The sequence below is a fragment of the Hakea prostrata genome, chromosome 4 (assembly GCF_041222555.1).
Source record: "Hakea prostrata isolate BN-2017 chromosome 4, UWA_Hpros_2, whole genome shotgun sequence".
NCBI classification, from domain to species: Eukaryota; Viridiplantae; Streptophyta; class Magnoliopsida; order Proteales; family Proteaceae; genus Hakea; species Hakea prostrata.
In genome coordinates this window covers 20008406-20024189 of record NC_142603.1, presented here as the reverse complement: position 1 = coordinate 20024189, position 15784 = coordinate 20008406, and the positions used below count along the sequence as shown (strand labels likewise).

The 15784-nt window shown below is 39.5% G+C and overlaps 1 protein-coding gene across 2 annotated transcripts; it reads right to left on the bottom strand.

Annotated features, from left to right (window-relative positions):
- Window positions 1–2434: 2434 nt before the first annotated feature.
- On the bottom strand, window positions 2435–15199 carry LOC149018386 (ABC transporter C family member 3-like). Of its 2 annotated transcripts, none has more exons than XM_089154345.1 (10): window positions 12818–15199; window positions 12422–12508; window positions 11688–12335; window positions 11431–11595; window positions 4495–4789; window positions 4168–4376; window positions 3713–4018; window positions 3093–3156; window positions 2634–2873; window positions 2435–2538 (listed from the first exon to the last, which is right to left on the bottom strand). In XM_089154345.1, exons 1-10 carry the CDS (start codon window positions 15197–15199, stop codon window positions 2435–2437), a joined length of 4500 nt encoding a protein of 1499 aa, XP_089010471.1. The 2 variants fall into 2 exon arrangements, with proteins under 2 accessions (XP_089010471.1, XP_089010472.1); XM_089154346.1 differs by having other exon boundaries at window positions 2435–2535.
- Between the last annotated feature and the right edge of the window lie 585 nt (window positions 15200–15784).

Sequence of the window (15784 nt, the reverse complement as noted above, 5' to 3'; positions counted from 1 at the left end):
ATTTTTCTCTGAATGAGTCTGGAACTATTCGATTTTGAGATGGATTATGTATATCAAATGATGGAAACATAAAGGAAGAAATATTTGACTGAAGCTCATAGTTTGCCATGCTCAGTATACCTTGGAACTACAAAAATGTATAAGGAATTAGAGAATCATTATTGGTGGATCGAAATAAAAAATGACATAGCCCTACATGTCTCTAAGTGTCTCACCTACCAACAAGTGAAGGCCGAAAGACAAAGATCTTATGGACTCTTGAAACCCCTACTATACTTGAATGGAAGTGGGAGAATGTAAGCATGGATTTTGTTACTGGATTACCCCGTACCTCCCGAGGAATGGACACAATTTGGGTAAAGGTACATTTTATACCCATCAAGGTGCCTTATACGATGGATAAGCTGCCCAACTATACATTGATAATATAGTATGTTACCATGGTATTCTGGTCAGTATTGTGTCAAATAGTGACCCTAGATTTACCTTTCAATTTTGGGATAGCTTTCAAAGGACTACGGGAATGAAACTCAATTTTAGTACTGCATTTCATCCGCAAACTAATCGACAGACAGAATGGACTATTCAAATACTAGTAGACATGCTTAGAGCTTACACCATTGATACGAAAGGTAATTGGGATGAGCATATATCCTTAGTTGAGTTCGCTTACAATAATAGCTAACAAGGTACTATTGGTGTGACACCATTTGAAGCACTATAGGAAGGAAGTGTAGAACACCACTATGTTGGGATGAGGTAGGTGAAACAAGAATACTCATGCCAAAACTTATATGTTGCATGTACTTGTGAACGAGTGGATTTGATCAGAGAAAGAATCAAAACGGCTCAATCTAGATAGAAAAGTTACACTAACAATCGGAGGAAAGAATTGGAATTTGAAAAAGGAGATAAAGTATTCCTCAAGATTTTGCCAACGAAAAGAATATTGAGATTCAGGAAGAAAGGCAAACTAAGCCCAAGGTATATTGGATTGTATTAAATACTTGCTAGAGTCAGATCAGTGGCTTACAAGCAAGCTTTACCTCAGTGTTTGGCATCGATACATGACATTTTCAATATGTCAAAGCTTTGGAAATATGTGTTCGACCCGAAACACATTTTGACATAAGAAGTACCAAAACTTGCTACTAGCTTAACCTATCCTAAGATGCCAACTCAAATATTAGCTCGGAAGATCCAAAAACTCAAGAACCGTACAATTTCCTATGTAAAAGTGCAATGGAGTAACCATACCGACAAGGAAGCTTCTTGGAAAAATGAAGCGGAATAAGAGAAAAGTATCCAAATCTCTTTGATTCATCAGGTATGTAAAATTGTGAGGACGGAATTTTCTTAAGGGAGGGGGGGGGGGAAGAAATGTAATACCCGCACCCCGAAATCCCGGTCTAATTTGAACTTTCGTGTTTAGCTAAAGAACCAACTCCGACTGGTGAACCCCGAGTTGACATCACTGAACCAGCAAATGAACCACCGGTAGTGGGAAAGTCATTCTAAAGAGGTACGATTCGATATTTGAAAATTTAGCTTTTAATTTTCTCGTGTTACTCGGCATACATTTCATAGCTGATATCGATGATAATGAACCAAACCGAAACACAATAGGGTACTGACATCTTGAATTAGACAAGGATACAATAATTGTACTATAAGTATAATAAAGTTAACCCTAAATTCATATTTTGACCATACCTTAGTAATGCCTATAGATTCCATATCTAATGGAATTAGACCCAAATACGAGAAAATGATTAGTACAATTTTCTGAACCCATAGATACCAATAAATGAACTCAAGGATAGGCTCATGTGAGAATCTAGTGGGACCAAACCCAAGTCGGTCAATGGGTCGAATGTCTTTCTCCTTCTATGTAGAGAATTATGTGTTCTATGTACATCTATTTTAACTCTCTACTGTGAGCGAATTTGATAAATTACTGGAATGATATTTGAGTTTGCCCTTTGGCTTTAGAAGGAGTTTTCTAATTTTTTCTTATCCCTTGGGTGGATTTCCTTTGGGTGGCAAGTGTCCTATCTTGACTATTTGCTTGTGCTTTTTTTTTTTCTACTTTTCTAATCTTCCCGACATCAAAGAAATATTCACAAATATTCCAATATTCAAATACTCAAATAAGGACAATTTTTGGGGTTACTACTAATAAATAAACAAAGGGCGTTTTATATTTATGATGATGAGGGAGAATATTTCCCCCTCCAAGAGATTGTATTCCATTTTACCTTAAAACTTCAACTAAATTTAAAATCCAGCTCAAATGATGAAATGTAGCTTGATGCTTGTACACATTTTCTTGTAACAAATTTTAATCATATCCAGATATCAATGCCCCTTTTTCTAATAAAACCTTCTAACATTTGAACATTCTAAATTCAGTTATCTAATAGCCTTACAAAACTTATGAATTGCATCTTCGAGAATACTCGTTTACAAGCTTAGAAAATGCTGAATCTGTGTTCTCTAGCAATTTGATTGGGGAATCATATTCCAGCTTTAGTCCTGCTCAAAGACAAAAAATCATGTCAATTTGACTAGGCAATTACCACCGAATTAAAATGAAACCATTTAATATGGTGTATTAATTATCAACTACTAACCATTATCAAGAAGGAGGACCATGTTGTTATCAAGGATTGATGTTATCCTATGTGCGATTGTGATGACAGTAGATCTAGAGAAATGTTCCTTGATTGTCTGTTGAATTAGAAAGTCAGTCGTGCCATCCACTGATGCAGTAGCTTCATCAAGTACTAATATTTTGCTTTGTTTGAGTAATGCACGTCCAAGACAGACTAGTTGCCTTTGGCCCATACTCCAATTCTCTCCATTCTCAGTCACTGTGAAAATTTCCAGATGAAAATGTGTTAGCTCTTCAAGCACTTTTTTTTTTTTTGTTAGGTTTATTTTCTTCCCATGTTTCTTGACAAGAAAATGATCAGGGGCTGGTCGGGTTCACATATGTACTCAAATTTAGATATTGCAATAATATCCTAGTGCATCACCAAACTAATGTTGAGGAAAACTATATTAAAGAACGAACATAAGAAGAAACCAACCTATAGAATCAAGCTTTTCTTCCGTTTTTCTAATTTCGCCACCAAGCTGACATTTATCCAAAGCCTAAAACAACAGAAGTCCCATGTCAATTGCCACATTGTTTGACGAATCTAAAGAACATAAATTTCTAGACCAAAAAGAATAAAAAAGAATAAAGAAAAGTAAAATTAATATAAAGATGTAATGAAAAAAAAAATTCAACAAAGCAAAAGGTTTTAGGAGGACAACGTACTTCGTCGGTCCCAACTAAAAGAATCTAGTGGGCTAACTGCAGCCAAAGATCATCTAACGCGTCTACTGAGAGGGATTTATTTTAAAAATAATAATATCTAGTAAAACTAAAAGAAAACGACCATGAGAAGGTAGTTCAAAAAGATAAATGTCCCAGCTAGAAATTATCATGTTTTATCCATAACCAAAACATTTATCCCTTATTTGTGTCAATATCTGACGGGGCCAGTGCTTGCGCTGGTAGTGCACAGGGCTAATGCTTGCATAGGTCGCACTCGATAAAAAAGTCCGAACATTACGTAGCGGGGGGGCACTAGGTCGCCGCTACTGCATCCCCTCTTTTTTTCTACCAAAAAAAAAAAGACAAAATCAAAAATAGAAACTTCACCTCCCAAATCTTATCATCGGTGTACTCTTCAAGCGGATCAATATTACTTCTTAATGTCCCTTCAAACATTGTTGGATCTTGTGGGATGATGCTCAATCTTGATCGTAAGTCATGAAGACCAATCATAGAGATATTGATATCATCTATTGAAATATGTCCGGATGTAGGTTCAAGCGTGCGAAACAGAGCCTGTACAATAGTTGATTTACCACATCCTGTTCGCCCAACAATGCCAATTTTCATTCCTCCAGGAAAAGTGCATGTGAAATTTTTCAAGATAAAAGGAAGGTGTGGAGCATACCGAATCTACATGATATCAAATAAGAGAAAGAATAATAAATTTCCATAAGAATAACAAAATTTGTAAAAGAATGTTAGACTTCAAAGAGTTTATTCTATAAATAGAGAAATGATTAAGGGTATTAAAGATGTGAAACCTTCAGAGTGGAGATTACCTGTAGTTCTACGATATCAACTTTACCTTCTAACGGCCAATCACAACCTATCATGCTCTTTTTTGTCGATAGAGGGGGTTCACTAGGGATGCAAGTATATTGAAGTATTCTCTCAACAGATATTATTTTACTCTCAAGTCTGTTAAGATCCCATACAACTGCATGTAGACTGAAATTAAGCCCATATGTGACAGCTAAACCGATTACACCTTTAAGAGAGAAAACAACACAAATAAATAACAACCATTCCTTTATATGACCTATCGATCATGGTTACCTTAAAGTCTAATTTATAAATATAAATTATAAATCCCAAATTATTCTTACCAGGATTGAGTACTCCCTTGGGCAACAAAATCAACAAAACTAAAGAGATAGCATATGTGATAGATGCCAACATATCTATGCGGAAGCATAACCATTCCATTGCTCCAGAAAAATGAAATTTGGGCCGGGAATATCCATCCACTAACTTAAGATTTGTCTCCATAAATCTTTCTTCTTGACCAAAACATCTAATTGTTGTTAAACCTAAATTAGATTCAGAATAATGTTGTATAATTGGAGCTTGACATACTCCGAACAACCGTGAGAGTTCTCTTGCTGCAAACATGTAGTAATGCTACAAAGGAAGAAAAAAAAGTTATTAAGAAGGAATTAAGTACAACGTACTATATATATATACATATATATACATTTTTTTTCCCAGGGGGGGGAGATAATTGTATTGATTTAGATTTAAGGAACATTACAATCAATAATATTTTTTTTTTCTGCTCCTAACAAAACATCGGAGAAGGTAAAGCTATCAGTGTGTATGAAAATGAATCAATGATGGAAACCGTTGAGATAACTAACGAGCAAGGCTAGGGGGTAATCAAAGAAAATTTAGCCAACTGGGGATCTCGTTGGGATTATCTATCACGGGGCTGGTGAAGGAAGATTTTGGTCTCGCCAGAGAAATTCAAGTGTTGGTTATTGTTACGGTGGTTGACTATTCAACTAGTAAGGAAGAGATGATTTGGCAGCTGATGGTGTAGATGATCTGGCAGCATATGTGGCACCATAGGGGACCACTGTGAGGACCACAACAATTGAACCCCTCGACAATTACTGCCTAACTTAGTCTGCAACTCCAATGAGAGAGAAGCCTCACCGTGAGAGAAGGAAGCTGATCAAATTGCAAGATTATGTGTAGGGCAATCAGGGGAAATATCCGTTGCTAATAGGGGAGTGAAATTGTGATTGGTTAGAAGGGAAGTGAGAATAGTTGAGATGTTGAGAGGGATAAAAGCAATGTAAGAGAAGAAAGAATTATGGATGAACAACTATCCTTACCCATTCTCTGCTTAAAGAGGTGCCAACCTCGAATCTGGCTATTCGTTCTTCCTAACCTTGCATAGAATCATAACATCTGGTGCTTTCATTGAGAGTTGAACTCAAGGACGGCAGAGAACACTAGGCTACGGCAGATGGATGAGGCCATCAAGCTACTGAAGGAGACAGTGAACGACCATAATGGTCGAATAGAAGCAATGCACACTTCAGACATGGAAGGTTGGACAATTTGCAAAGCGCTGTAACCGAGCAACAAAACTCTTCCAATGACCTATCGATGCAGTTTACCACCCTAGAGGGACGAGTGGAATAGACCCTGCGTTTGCTCACATCTCAGGTGGAACCAAGACAAACCTCGAAGTGTCATCCGTAACAACAACCCCAAGGATTGGCGCAAACCCCATTCCAGTAGCTACCCCATTCACCCATAACCCCATCTAGACTCGTACCTTAAGGCTGCAGTTTCCCAGGTTCAGTGGAGAAGATCCTTTTGGCTGGATTTTCAAGGCAAACCAATTCTTTGAGTACCATCATACCAACAATGAACAGCGACTCTTGGTCACTTCTATGCACATGGATGGACCAGTGTTGCAATGGTACCAGTGGATGCATCGAGCATCAATGTTCACCACATGACTGGACTTCACCAAGGCATTGGCAGTGCAATTCGGGCCGATAGAGTTCGACGACCCTCAAGCAGCTTTGGCAAAACTGAATTAGATTTCAACGGTAGAAGACTACCAAACCAAGTTTGAAAGGTTAGCCAACCGCGTGTACACCTTACCCCCCAAGTTCCTTGTCAACTGCTTTATTGCTGGCCTCAAGGTGGAGATACACAATGAAGTCGTAGCTTTCCGACCAGCAACATTAATAGAGGTGGTGGTATTAGCAAGATTGTAGGAGGCCAAATTAATGGAATCCTGCAGAGTTCACAACCGTTCCAGGGCCACAACCCCCCTCTTTTAGCAGCTTCACCCATTGTGACACCACCTCCTCCACCAAAAATACCTATTCGGCATCTTTCACTTGCAGAGATGCAACAACGCCGTGAGAAAGGGTTGTGCTATATTTGTGATGAAAAATACAATCCAGGTCACCCGTTGCAAGCAAAGGTAGCTGTTTCTACTTGAATACGATGATGAGAATGAACCAGCAATTACAGAGTTAGACATAGCAGCAAGGAAAGGGGAGAGAACAAAGGCACAGATTGAGTCTATAGAAGGCATGGCCGGAATTACATATCAGTCACTGACCGGGGAACCCTCGCCAACAACACTACGATTCACCGGAAAAATCATGGGAAAGTCAATTCAAATCTTGGTCGACGGAGGAAGCACACACAATTTCTTACAAAGCCGCGTTGCGAAACACTTGGGTATTCCGATTGAAGAAATTCCAAATATGACGGTCTTGGTCGGAAGTGGTAACCGAATCAGAAGTGAAAGAGAATATTAGGGCATTATCGTTGATGTTGCTAGCTTGCTTGATCACCATTAATGCACATACCCTACCTCTATTCGGAGCAGATCTAGTCCTTGGCGTCCAGTGGTCGGCAACCTTGGGTCTGGTGGTGTTCGATTACAAGCAACTAACCCTAACCTTCAATTCAGGCGGCAGGACTATCACCCTCTACGGTGTTACAACCAAAGAACCCGCACAACTCCATCCTGGGGAAATGAGGCGGATGATCAATACCGATTCGGTTGCAGGGTATTTTCACTTATAATTGACGAACCAACCGGATGGACCAACCATGAAGAATGAACCAAAGGAGGTGCGTGTACTACTTGCTGAATATGGGGATATTTTTGAGCTGCCACATGGGCTTCCAGCGAAGAGGACCCAAGACCACATGATCCACTTGTTGCCTTAGGCCCAACCCATCAATGTGCGCCCTTATAGGTACCCGTATTACCAAAAGGGGGAAATCGAGCGACTCGTGCTAGAGATGGTGGTTTCGGGTGTCATCTAACACAGCACAAGCGCGTTTTCATCACCAGTTCTTCTTGTCAGAAAGAAAGATGAAACTTGGCGATTTTGCATTGACTACCGCGCCCTCAATGTTGTAATTGTCCTTGATCATTTTCCCATAGCCACAGTGGACGAACTGCTAGATGAGTTGAACGGGCCCAAATTTTTCTCCAAACTCAACCTCTGTTCGGGGTACCATCAGATATTAGTTCAGGATGAGGACATGCATAAGACGGCTTTCCAGACGCATGACGAGTTTCTTGTGATGTCATTCGGGCTATCCAATGCCCCATCTACATTTCAAGCCACTATGAACGCAATATTTCGGCCCATGCTGCGGAAGTACGTGCTTGTATTTTTTTATGACATCCTCGTTTACAGCCCAACGTGGGCTACCCACCTCTTGCAATTAAGGGAAGTCATGGGCCTATTGCAAGCCCACCAATTATAAGCCAACCGAGCCAAATGCTCATTTGGGCTTTGCTCCATCGAGTATTTAGGGCATTTCGTGTCAGCCCAGGGGGTAAGTGTTGATCCATCGAAGGTAGACGCGGTGCTCCAGTGGCCAGTTCCTTGGAGTGTCAAGGAACTGCGTGGATTTCTCGGCCTTAACGACTATTACCGCTGATTCATCTTCAAATATGCTCATCTTGCAACTCCACTAACAGATCTTTTCAAGAAAGGATCATTCTCTTGGACAATAGTAGCACAAGCCACCTTCGAGAAGCTACAAGAAATGCTAACAACATCACTGGTGTTAGCTCTTCCAGATTTTTTCGAGAAATTTGTGGTTGAAACCGACGCATCCCACGAAGGCATCGGCACAATCCTATCTCAGGAAACATGGCCCATTGCATTCTTTAGCAAAAGACTCTCCCCAGGATGCTATTGGGGTCAACCAACGTCCAAGAAATGTATGCGGTGAACCAGGTGGTGCAGAGGTGGTGACAATATCTGCTGGGCCAGCAATTCACCATCGTGACTGATCAGAGAAGCTTGAAGGAGCTTAATACCCAGGTCATTCAAATGCCAGAATAGCAACACTGGCTCTCCAAACATCTTGGCTTCACGTTTGATATTGTATACAAACCAAGGAAGGAGAATTCTGCCGCAGATGCCCTGTCCAGGAAACCCGACAGCATTGCCACATTGTTTGCGTTCTCCCTACCAGCGTTTGAATTTCTGGAAATCTTACGGCAAGAAATTGACGAAGACGAGCGGCTTAAGGCATTGAGGGAAAAGATACAGAGCGATCCAACCGCAAATCCAAGGTTCTCCACACACCAAGGGGTAATATTCTTCAATAATCGGCTGGTACTCCCTAAGAACTCCACCCTGCAACAGAAATTTCTCCAAGAATTTCACGCCTCACCCATCGGACACACCGGCTTCCACCGAACCTACCAAAGAATAACGGCCAACCTATTCTGAAGCACATGCGTCAAGAAGTAAAGGAATTCATAGCAGGTTGTCATGTCTACCAACAGATGAAGACCACTACCACAGCTCTGGCAGGGCTCTTGCAACCTCTTCCAATTCCAGCAAGAGCATTGGAAGATGTCTCCCTTGATTTCATTACAACCTTACCAAATTCGCAAGGAAAGACGATCATTCTCACGGTGGTGGATCGGCTAACAAAATATGCACATTTTCTGCTCTCCCCAGCCACATAACCAGCAAAAAGGTGGCCAGGGTTTTCTTCAACGACATAGTCCAACTCCATGGAGTACCACGCTCTCTGGTTAGTGACAGAGACCCCATATTTATCAACAATTTTAGGTAGGAATTCTTCCACCTCCATGGAACCACTTTGGTGATGAGTAGTGAGTATCACCCTCAATCCGATGGACAAACCGAAGCATTGAATAAATGTGTAGAAATGTTCCTCCGGTGCTATGGCGACCCAACATGGTGGGTTTGGTATCTTTTGTTGGTTGAACTACGATACAACACAGGGCACCAAACATCGGCTAGAATGACCCCCTATGAAGCTCTCTATGGTTGACGACCACCCACTCTAGCCCAATACATTCCTGATACTTTGTCAAACAAGGTCGTCAATTCAGAATTGCAAGATCGAGCTCAGATCCTCCACACCTTGAAATCCAACCTTCATCATGCCCAGGAGCGCATGAAACGCTTTACTGATCAATGCCGAAGGGATTTGGAGTTTAATGAAGGCGATTGGGTGATGGTTCGGCTCAAACCATACGGACAGAGCACCGTAGCACTACGCATTAACCAGAAACTTGGGAGGAAATACTTTGGGCCTTTTTGAATCAGCACTCGCATTGGTAAGGTAGCTTACAGATTGGAACTACCAGACACATCCCGAATTCATCCTATTTTTCATGTCTCACTCTTGAAGAAATTTGTGGTAACTCCATTTGCCCCAACTCTACTACCCACACCAACAACAGAGCTAACACCAGCACAACCATTAGCTATACTCAATCAGCAAAAAATCAAGAAGGGCAACCAATTCATTACTCAAGCCTTGATCCAATGGACCGGTCTCTCTCCCAAAGAGACAACCTAGGAAGATGCAGAAACACTCCAACAGTTATTTCTGTCCATAAACCTTGAGGACAAGGTTTCAGGCAACCTGGAGGGTGATGTTACGGTGGTTGACTATTCAACTAGTAAGGAAGAGGATGATCTGGCAGCTAATGGTGCAGATGATCTAGCAGCAGATGTGGCACTAGAGGGGACCACTGTGAGGACCACAACAGTTGAACCCCTCGACAATTACCGCCTGCTCAGTTTGCAACTCCAATGAGAGAGAAGCCTCACCGTGAGAGAAGGAAGTCGATCAAATTGCAAGATTATGTGTATGGCAATTAGGGGAAATATCCGTTGCTAACAGGGGAGTGAAATTGTGATTGGTTAGAAGGGAAGTGAGAAGAGTCGAGATGTTGAGAGGGATAAAAGCAATGTAAGAGAAGAAAGAACTATGAATGAACAACCATCCTTACCCATTCTCTGCTTAAGGAGGTGCCAACCTCGAATCTGGCTATTCATTCTTCCTAACCTTGCAAAGAATCATAACAGGCATGTTCACGAGAGAGAGAGAGCAAGAAAAGAGGAGGGAAAAGAGTTGGAATGAGATTTGGACTAGATCGTCAAGTTGGATGCGAGACAAGCCATACAAGGAGCTTTCTTTTGGGTAAGTTTGAAAAGATTAGGTGGAGTAGTATAAGAAATTCATATTTATATAACCCTGACCTTTTAAGCCCCACCATAAGATCCAATATGAAGAGACTAAAGATGTAGGTTGGGCAGCTATCATAATTCAACATATTAATAAAAACCTTCTTTGGACATCGCCTTGTAGGAAAAATGTGTATAAAGCATGGTGACCAAAGTCAAACAACACCTTGAGGGGTTTCACAGAAAAGTTTAGATTGGTAGATTAGAGATTTTCATGTGAGGTTGGTCAAGAAGGGAAGAGGAAAAAAATGAAAGAGTGGAGATACAATTAGCATGGACGAGATTAGAGTCCAAATCTTCTCCACCTAGCCTGTCTCTCCAGCCATCCAACCACATTCACATGAGTGTGGGACTCACATTGCCCTATCTGATACAAGCAAGCTTATGAATGTGGGGTCACTCTGCCTCATGTGAGTGTGGGTAAATGGATAGAGGAGCAAGCAAGGTGGAAAGGATCTGCTTCTGGTTGCCAGGGGGTTGGGGCAGCTAAGTTTGCAAGAAGAAAAAGGAAAAGAGAAGGTAGAAAAAGAGGAATGATGTACAAATAAAGGCACTTTGGTCAAAGCAGGGTCTTCATTAATGTCATTAATTTTGGAAATACAATTTTAGTTGCTGAGTTTAATTTATCATTTTAATTATAAGAAGTGGAACCAGCTATCGAATACTAGACATGCATCTATCACAATCATCAAAATAGTGCTACTAACATTTAATAATGAGTTGTGATGTTGAATGTAGAGTTACCTGGTACCAAATGCATGTCAAAGTCATTGGAATGAAAACTATTAACATTTCCCATGCCACCTGTGACATTACTGCAATGGTTCCTAGGAACTCTAAGAATGAGGCAAGAAATTCTTCAGCTTGTTTTGGAATAAATGTATCAACCGCACTTTGATCTATGGATGCCTGATTAGGAAAAGAAAGACTTAATTGAAACTTCTACAAAATAGTTACTTTTATATTAACCAATAAGATATCAAAAGTAAATAACTACTAACCCGATTTAAGATCCTTCCACTTGGAGTAGAATCAAAAAATGATAATGGTGCACGAAAAATGCACAAATGCAATTTCTTGAAGAGCACAGTAGTTGTCTTGAATCCAGCAATTACAGTAAGAATGGACGTTATAAGTACACAAAAAGAACTTCCAAGGGTTAAAGCAACATAAACGAGAATGATAGTCGAGCTTTCAACATATGTTCTTGCGTCCTTTGAACTAGGTGCAGCCAATACCATCCAATAATTACCGCCAATTACAAGAACTTGAAAAAGAACTTGTGCCAACACTATCAAAGGTACCAAAGCCCCTTTGTATGCAGTAGTGAAGTATTTCCAGTAGATTGAAAGGCTAACCTCACCATTTTCTCTCTTCTCTTCTTGGACAAGTTGCCCTTCTTGCCCAGACACTTTCTCTGTTTTGCTGTTTTGGGATTTGCTTTCCTCAACTTGAATAAGCATCTTACTATGCAGCATGCTACAATTTTTTTTACTATTGGTTGGATTATTTAAAGTTGCCCTATGCTGAATAGAATCGAGTTCTGCCAAAGCTTTATTATGTACACCAACCAAATCCATAAATTCCGATCCTGGAATAAGAATTTCTTCATACTTTCCTGCTTGAGTAATCCTTCCATCTTTCATAACCTACTAAACACCCAGAGTTAAGTAATATACTCAAATCAGGTTAAATGGCTTGAAGTCTATAAAGAAAGATTACATATACCACTCACCAAGATAAGATCAGCAGAAGGTAAAAACTCTACTTGGTGAGTAACATAAATTACTGTTTTTGAACCCAAAATTCCTAGTAAACACTCCTGCAACAAATGTTCAAGTTTTCACATTTAGTGACTCGATCATAAGAAATTTGTAGTAACATTATAGAGCCATTATTTATGCATATCAGAATTAGAATTAGTGAGGGCTAAAGACGAAGTATAGGTCATGTAAGAGCACTCATCCTTTATATCATGTATTCATATATCTTTTTTCTTTCGACAGCCGTTATTTTGTTCTCATATGAAAATCAAGTTCAACATGACTAAAATAGTTTTATAAGCAATAAAATTTTAAACTTCAAATCTTATTCATTGAAGGAAAGTTGGAGTTAAAGAGCTATCATGTACCTTAAAAAGATGAGTTCCTGTGTGGGCATCCACAGCACTAAAAGGATCATCAAGTAGATAAATATCAGCATCATGATACAAAGCACGCGCAATCTGTATTCTTTGCTTTTGGCCACCACTCAAATTGATTCCTCTTTCTCCTATAATAGTCTGATCTCCAAAAGCAAGCAATTCCAGGTCTTTCTTCAATGAACATGCTTCAAGAATCATTTCATACTTTTTCTTGTCCATCTCCATACCAAATAATATATTGTCTACTACTTTGCCACTTTGTATCCAAGATGATTGTGAAACATAGGCCTTTCTCCCATTCAACTTAATTGTTCCAGATTTGTTTGGAATCTCCCCCAATATGCATGAAAGAAGGCTTGTTTTGCCTGATCCAACAGATCCACAAACAGCTACTCTCATACCACGGTTTACTTGAAAATTAAGATCTTTTAATGTCAGATTAGGAGAATGAAGATCCCAAGAGAAATTCCCATTGACTATCTCAAGTGCAATTTCAAAATTGTCATTTGGAGGTCCTTCCTCTATGTTTGACTGAAGATCTTCAAGACAAAGAAATGAGACTATCCTACTAAGAGAAACTTTAGTTTGAACTACCATGGATATTGTTGTTGGGAGACTACGGATGGGTACTTGTAACATTTCAAATGTTAGAAGAGCAGATAGAATCTTCCCACACTCTAATGGAACATCCATAAGAACACATAATGCAAAAGTAACCATGGCTACAAACATAGGAGCAGAAAAGAAGAGAACTGAATTAACCACTGAGGTGTAAAGTAACTTTTTTAACCAACTTGTTTCGAAGCTCCTAAGCTTAAATATCTTATCCAAGAAGTTCATCTCCCAACTTTGGAGCTTGAGAATCCTCATATTCCTTAAAGCTTCAGATGTCACTTTCATCCTCCGATCTTTCGACTCCATCAATTCCCCATGAAATTTTTCTTCTAATTTTCCCAGTGGAACATTTGCTAATGTGAAAATCATTATGGCAATGGTAGCTGCTAGTGAAGCAAGGCCAAGATTTTTATATAGAATCAATACTGATAAAAGAATCTGAACGGGTGTCCTCCATATATTGTGTAAGTACCAACTGAAATAGGCAATCCTCTCAACATCAACACTCATTAAATTAATGTTCTCACCACTAGTGTGAACTTGTTTTGAATGACTAGAAAGCTTGAGACCTTTCTTATAGATCGTTGCAAACAAGGCAGCACGGACTCTAATTGCCATCTTTCGTAATTGAAAGAACAAGTGCCTCTCTGAACAGCACTTTATGAGCTTAGAAAGAAAGAAAACAAGCACCAATGTGTAGCCTCTATATTTTAGTTGGAGTGGGTTATTAAGATACTGAACAAAGGCATCAATAAGGTATGGACCAACATAAGAAGCCATTGTGTAAACAATAGAGAGTAAAGCTGTCTGTAGAACTTCTTTTTGTGTTGATAGAAGTAATGCCTTCACCAGCTTGATTGTGGTTACCTGGCTGCTATTATCACTTGCATCACCATTATACTCTACTTTGGAATTAAAACAAGAAAATACCGCTCTAGCACAGTCACAATTGGCAAGTTGAGGAACATCTTCAAGGTTTAATGTTTTCTTATACCCGAGTGCAAGTAAAGGGCCCATCCAAGAGAAAGCGAAAATGCTAAAAAGATTGGCATTTTCATAAGGAGCTTGGCTTTCTCCAACAACACCTGGTTCTTGTTCATCGTGAACATTGTTTTGACTGGAATTGACTTTCAAAAGAGGCTCCAAAAATTGGAAATTCTCATATTCTTTCCCTTTACCAAATAACCCAGCATAACAAAATATTGATCCGGCAATAATGGATACAACATCAGAGACCCATAGTAAGGACTGTAAGGATGAATATTTCCAATACAAACCAAGATGTATGAGAAGGCAGGAACAAGACATAAGCAAGTAGAAGACACACCAAACCCTAAGCACAATAGGGAATGTGTGCTCTCTTGAATGGAAAATCTTGGTGTATAGATAAGTAGAGATAACAAACCACGTGAGCGCTCCAATTACAAATCTCAATTGGGAAACAATTTTCATATAAGACCAACCACAGCCATACTCGGAGAGGTAGTTTAAAATGCAAAGCAGGAGATCACAGAAAGACAAACCCATGCTAGACATTAAGGTTGACAAATAGAAACAGTGTGTATTCTCCAACAGTGGTTTTGAATTTTCAACCGTAGGGATTGTATGTCTCTTGCAAGCCCAAGAAATTAATAAAGTCAATAAGAAAATTAGGTGGGAAGAAGCAGAAAATCCATTTAGGAAAATGATCAAAGAGGATTGCGAAAAGGGTGGCCAAATATTAATATCATTCCGTGATTCTTCAAATGCATTCATCTTTGTAATTTTTTTTCTTGAATTTATAATTTGGCTCTTCTCTTAAGAAATTTCCAATACAATCCTATCAGCTTTACCACATTCTGATTTGACGAATGATCACCTGTGAAATTAAGTTAGTTTTAGTAATTATCTTAGCAAAAAAAAAAAGAGAGGAAGGAATACCGTACTTGAATCTCATATGAAGGTGTGAGAGAGAGAGAGAGGCGCACCTTGATGTTCTTTAACTTTCTGGGTTTCTCTGTGATTACCAAAAAATAAAAAAAGAACTTTCGAACGGTTAACGTGTTCCTGAACTTCATGAACAAACCAAGATAATTCCCTTCAACCCCTTCAAAGAAGTTGGCTCATGACCTCTTCTGTAACTAAGCAACCTGGGATAATGGATTTCTGGGTTAGTTTTAGGCAAGGAATAGATCTTAGTTACGAAGGAAATAGAAATCTTCTCCACAAAATTTATAGGAAATGGTATCCTATTTGACAAGGCCTACAAAATCCTGATTTCCTGTAAAATAGGTAACTGGAGGTTCACATTCACTAGAATGCACCTACTTTCTTAGAATTAGGGCACCCTCTCAAATCAAT

Bases quoted from the DNA above. Each gene is read 5' to 3' on its own strand.
- LOC149018386 (XM_089154345.1), bottom strand. From the start codon at position 15,199: ATGAATGCATTTGAAGAATCACGGAATGATATTAATATTTGGCCACCC. The intron at 12,336-12,421 runs GTGAGTGGTATA...GGTGTTTAGTAG, and splicing joins CTTCTGCTGATCTTATCTTG to GTTATGAAAGATGGAAGGAT. The intron at 2,874-3,092 runs GTTGGTTTCTTC...AAATTTTCACAG, and splicing joins AGAAAAGCTTGATTCTATAG to TGACTGAGAATGGAGAGAAT.